Genomic DNA, 6,000 nt, shown 5'->3' on the forward strand with positions numbered 1-6,000 from the left:
CTCATGTATAATTTTCTACTTTCGGATATTTTTTTTCCAAAGCAGATGTTCAGACTGCTGTGCTTGTTGTTTTTCAGCTGTCTCTTCCTTCTTCGTTGCTTCTGTCCCACATGAATATTCCTCTCACCACATGTGTGTATGTGTCTGTACAGAATGTGTCCACAGCAGTGTCCATGGTAATTACTCTCTCACACACACACACACACACACACACAGTGTTTAGTCTTTTTACTACTAGATCATCTGTACTTTTTAAGTTTTAGACTTTATGATTGTACAAAAATGTTGCATAAATAAGTGTATCTGCCAATGTTTTCCTTTATAACAATCAATGATATTTCAATACGATTGTTACGTGTTGGTGAGTCTGATCTGCGGTCTGTCCTGTTGGAAATCCTTCTGTGATGAGTCGTCTGAGCTCAAAGCCTCCTTTCTCTGCTCACTGCTGGTCTTGTGATTTAATGATAAAGGAGTTTTGGTCATAAAAAGATAAGCATGCCAATTGGTGTCAGCGCTGACAGAGCAGGAGTGAAAGATTGACCCTCACCCTGACTGTAGGATTACCCTGATCGTAACCTCAGCCACCAAACCACATGTTCACCTTGAAAAACAGGTGAATTATATCTCTGGTTTGGTGTGGGGGCAGTTTGTAGGGGAGTGAGGGCTCATTGCTCCCTATGCTGCCCCTGTGACCCCTGTGACCCCACACGGACTAATGGGGGCCCAAGATGGATGGGTGGATTGTTGTTGGCTTCAGTTGTGTTAAACATTGTGGGATGTTACATTTTTGTCCACATGGGGAAGGTCTTAGGTTAGGGACTTCACAAAGAGACACACACACACACACACGCACGCACACACACACACGCGCTCACACCTGGTCTCTCCCACCTCCCCGCCAGAGTGCGAGTCCCTTTATGAGAGGCCTGCCTGGCGCCCAACTGTGAGACCCTTTTAATTAGAGCCCTGCCGCTAAGCGCAGCCCTCCTCCAGCGGTCCCCGTCCACTCCCCATCACCTCCTGCCCACACACCCTCTGTCACACACACACCACCAAGCTCCGCTCTATCCGTCGCCTTATGGCTTGAAAACAAATGTACCCTAAAGCTTTTGAGTCAGCTTGACCCTCAGTATTTCTTTATTATTTCTCTCAGCCTTCTTTAAAATAGAGATGTAAAAATGATCATGATATAACCAAGCCTTATTTTGAAATCTTTCATTCTGATCAACTGAGGGATGTTCCAGCAAAAGATTATGGACGGACTATGTGGTTATCAGGTTATTGATGAGAAAGAATAACAAGGCAGTGTTTTCCGCCTTCGGCTGCACAGCCACAGTCGAACTACTCCAGGAAGTCAAGTTGGTTTGTCTCCCTCATAACTGCCAGTGCTCCGAGAGCGAAGCAGGAGAATAAACACAACCGGTCGCTCGCATATATTGATCGTGTGTTCAGAGAGCTGTTGTGCTGGTGGCCTCGTCCCTAAGCTGCTTTCATAAGGAACTTCCACATTCAGGCGTAAGTTGATTAGAAACAAAGGCCGTTGGATTGATGGTGAATCAGCTCTGGAATTTCAAGCTAAGCGTCCCAAAGCCGCTGCAGTGTGTGTGTCACCCGGTCCCTGGCAGCGGCGGAGATTAGAACAATACAACATACACATAATGCATGCTAGCCTCGGTTAGGAATCAGAGAACGGGGTAACAGCACCGCTCTTTTATAATTTCAGAGGGACGAGAAAAAGGAATAAGGCGTCGCGCTAATCCTCCATTAGACCCAGTCTGCCGGCAGTAAATATGCCCCTGAAGTCCACTGTCTGTACATCCGCAGCTAGTTTGGAGAAACACTGAGCGCTGGCTGCATCTGTGACAGCTTGTCTGCAGCTTGATGTGGAAAGACAGGTTGTTTAGGACCGTGGGGAATGAGGGATGGAGAAAGAGCAGGGTGGAGGAGGAGAAGGAGGAGGAGAGGGGGGAGGAGGAAGGAAGAAGGCTGCAGCTGTTGTTGTGTGTAGTTTAGAGCTCGTCTGCTGCGGTGTGGCAGGAATCACAGCAGAGAGGCACTGCCACCGTCACCTCGATGGATACATAGATAGATAGATAGATAGATAGATTTTGTCCTTAATGCTCTAAAGACTCCTTGAATCTGAGAGATTGCCAGATTTTCATAAAAGGCAGAAGCAAAGCACCTTTCCTTCTTTCACCTTCAGTGGCGTTTACAGCAGCGGTCCTCTTCCCGTTGTCTCCATCGACCCTTCCTTCTTCTCCTCCTCAGAGGAACAGACAGCCAACTCCTGCAAGGCCCTTTTCCTTCTGTTCACAGAGCGGGAGTTTTTATTATGATTGTTTTTAAAGATTTTCTTCTTCTTCTTTTTTTTTCCCCTCTCACTGTCTCACTGCCTGCTCAGGGTTGCAGATATTGCCGAAAGCAGAGAAGAAAAAAAAAAAAAAAGGAAAGGGGGACAGGGAGGGGAGTGAGGAAGAAGAAAAACGGCGAGAAAGAGGAGTTATTTCGCTGAAGGACATTTGCAGAGGCAGCTTTTAACACCCTCACCCCCCCCCCCATTCCTTTTCCTCCATCCCTCCTTAAACACACTTCTCCCTTTTCTGCTCTTTAAATATTGAGAATCGCTGCGAATTCCTCTGCCCTCTTCCTTTTGATGCTGCTGGCCTCCAAACAGCTCAGCACAAGAAATGCACTGGGTCGGCCCGGGAGGCTCAGTGTAGCAACGGCAACAATTCCCCCCGTGCGGGACCTCCGTGCCCCCCCACCGCCCCCACCACCACCCTCAGGCCCCAGTAAACAGGTCGGAGCTTTGCCGGCTCCCAAGCTGCACCTCTTCCGCGGCTCCCCGTGCTTCGCTGTCTGGAGGCCAAGCTCTCCCCGTGGGCCGGCTTCGGCTGCTCATTTCCACACTAACAGGGCGGCGGGGGGGCGGGGGGGGGACTCTCTGCGGCTTTAGCTTTTTAACCCACACCAACATGCGTGCACCCCCACCCCCTCGGGAGACGCACAGCTGAAACAGACTGTAAGAGTGACCCGGGTGACCCCCGTCACTTTTGCCCCGCTCGCACACATCACGGCGCGCTGCTGTCCTCCTCCATCCTCCCCGATTGCCCCGCTGTTTTCATTTTAATTCCACACATGGTTGCTCTTTAGATGCTATTTCCAACGCCGCTAACTAGCAGGGTGCACTCGTTGGTGCTGTGGGCAGCCAAGGCTGGCAGAAGTGCTCACTTTCTGTACTTTCCTGTGGAAAGAAAAGAAGTAGACAAACTAAAAACTACTACAAACCAATTCCGTAAAAGACATTATTTGCATTTTTGAGTATTTTTTTAAATTATTTTTTACCATCCCATTTTCGTGGTTATTTATTTATTTATTTATTTATTTAACTTTGATTAATATTGATATTGGTTATATTGATTTGATTTGATATTGGTGCCTCTCTGGTGGTATTGTCATATACAGATAGATGGACTCACATCAGGTCAACTTGTTTCATAGTTGTAAGTCAAACCAAGGACATAAACTTATTTTGTAGATTAAAAAGAAAAAAAAACTGGTAAAAATGTGTTTGTGCTTCATATTAAACAGTGTGAATTCCTTCTTTTAAATTCTCGAAGGTAGTCTGTTGCTTTATATTATCACCTGTCAGGCTTCAAAGAAGTGAAGCTACTGGAAGAGGTAAAAAGTATAAAGTGCAGATATCTGTGTTTGAATCGAGGGAGTGAAAGTAAACCTAAAAACAATTATGCCGGAATAATTAAGCAAACTACTACTTTGAGTGGAAAACAGAGTAAAAGTGACGCCGATGCCTGAGTGGTCAGAAGCCCACTTCTGTGTCACTGATTGCGTCCCGAGTGAAACTCTGAGATCATAGACGAGTTACTGCTTAACAGCCGTCTTTATGGGACTGGCTCCCTTTGTGTTTTAATGAGGATGGGCGGAAGAGGCGAGGCTAAAAGATGGAAGGGGGGGGGGGGAGTGGGGGCTGAGTTTGTGAAGAGTAAAGATGAAAGATCAGAGAAGATTGAGAAAGAATGAAGGATGAAGTGTTTGGAAGAAGTGACCGCGAGGTTTGATGCCCTCGTCTCTCTTCAGGTCCAATTAGGAGTGAAAGAAGGGGCTAATTTCTCTCACATCGCACGAACATTTGATTCTCTCTTCTTCCCCTCGCCGCTGTTCTCACCACTTGGTATTCTTGGAGCTGCCTCCAGGAATAAAATCTACACTTTCTCTCTGGGAAACTTTAACTGGCCATGACATTATTCAGCAAACAGACTCAAACTTGTGTGTGTGTGTATGTGTGTGTGTGTTGTGTGCATGTGTGCCTCCCTCCTCTGAAAGGTGTTTTGGGCCCTCTGTGCAGTGGGGGGAGATTGGCAGTTTGCTGATAAAGTCACCATCTGTGTGTGTGTGTGTGTGTGTGTGTGTGTGTGTGTGTTGTGTGTGTGTGTGCGTGTGTGTGTGCGTGTCTGTTGAAAGAGAAGGAGGAAGGAGTGGAGGCTGAACACCTCAGGAATGTTTTTTTCGATAACAAGTTCCCCCAGCACGTCAAACTTCTTCTGTTGTGCAATTTCGTGTGTTTTTGTGTACTCCCTCAGCGTGCGTGTGTGTGCGTGTGTGTGTAAGTTCTTCTTTCTAGTTTTATTGTGATTGGCTGTAAGTTTATTCATAGTTTAGAGTCTGATTGTAATGATGGTACGTTTAATAGGGAAGTGTAAAAAAACGCAGCCCTCCTTCACAGTAAACACACACACACACACACACACACACCTGTGGAGCCACTCCAGATCACCGCTCGTGCCTCGCGTGCGTCAGCGAAAACCGCCGCCGTCGCTAAACGTGCGCCCTTCACGCCGCTCTCCCCCTCTCTGCGGGCCGCCTCATTAAACTTTCAACCCAACAGTTTTAAAAACTCCTCTCCCCTCCGGTCCCGACAGGCCGCGGAGTGAGGGGAGTAAATTAAATTCTGTCCGTCCGCTGGGTTTGAAGTCAGATGGAAGGGTGGCATTTGCCCGCTCGGCCTCCAGCATGGCGGCGCGGTGTGGCCACAGGTGGTGCTTTGTGAGCCCTGACATCAACCTCACAGTCTGTGATGACCCAGACTGTGCTAAAATATGGATTATCTTTGCTTTTTTTTTTTTTTCCTTCATCCTGGCTTTCTCTGTGTCTCTTCTTGTCCTCAGAAAACCTGGGAGATGCTGTCGACTACAGCCAGAGGAAGAGGGAAGACATCGGAGATCTGATTGAAGAGACTCTGCAGATGTTTGAGCGCTACGGAGGAGAGAACGCCTTTTTAAACATCAAATATATGGTACCAACCTACCAGTCCTGCATTAGGAACTGAAGGACCGGGCCTGTGCAACTTTTGCTTTGCCTCTTGTGGAGTTCTTCTTTATCTTTATTGATGGTGCAATGAGTTTCTGCACTGAACAGGCATTAAACCAGAAGGAGAAATGAATAAAAACATGGATATATATTCATGTTTGTTTAAATTTCCTGGTTTCACACTTAAGTGCAGACAGATATTTATGCAGTTAGCTGTATGAACTTACAAGTCCCAACCTTTGGCCTCTCGGTAACCACAAAAGCCTTAAAAACGGCGGTAAAGACGTAGCAATAAGTCATTTTCAAGCATTTGGCTGAGCTGAAAGCCAGTGATTAACCTCTCAATGCATGATGGAATAAACACGGGTGAAAACCTCTTCGCTCCTCCATTACTTAGCAGACAAAGCCTGCTGTCACAGCGGTTAGTGCAGCCGGAACAAAATATAAATATGAGACATCGAAGTTGTTAAAAAAAAAAAAAAAGTTACTTTTACCGCTCTGATCCAACTTGTGGATTATCACGGTTCATGGACAGTTCCATGGTCACAACCAAGTACTTCATACTTCCCTTTTTTTCTGCATCATGCACTTTGATTGGGTCTGCGTCAATTTATGGGGATTTCATATGGTTAAAATAGGTAGTGTGAAAATTAGCATATATTTATCTATTGT

The 6,000-nt window shown here is 46.5% G+C and overlaps 1 protein-coding gene across 1 annotated transcript in view; it reads left to right on the top strand.

Annotated features, from left to right (window-relative positions):
• The window catches only part of pacrg (PARK2 co-regulated), a 133,574-nt gene extending 128,211 nt beyond the window's left edge, over positions 1–5,363 (top strand). Inside the window, exon 5 of the mRNA XM_030117026.1 lies at positions 5,187–5,363. Coding sequence (XP_029972886.1) covers positions 5,187–5,246 — 60 coding nt within the window. The 3' untranslated portion in view covers positions 5,247–5,363. The remainder of the gene's footprint in view (positions 1–5,186) is intronic.
• The last annotated feature ends 637 nt before the right edge of the window (positions 5,364–6,000 follow it).

This window comes from Salarias fasciatus, chromosome 19 (genome assembly GCF_902148845.1).
Source record: "Salarias fasciatus chromosome 19, fSalaFa1.1, whole genome shotgun sequence".
Taxonomy (NCBI): Eukaryota; Metazoa; Chordata; class Actinopteri; order Blenniiformes; family Blenniidae; genus Salarias; species Salarias fasciatus.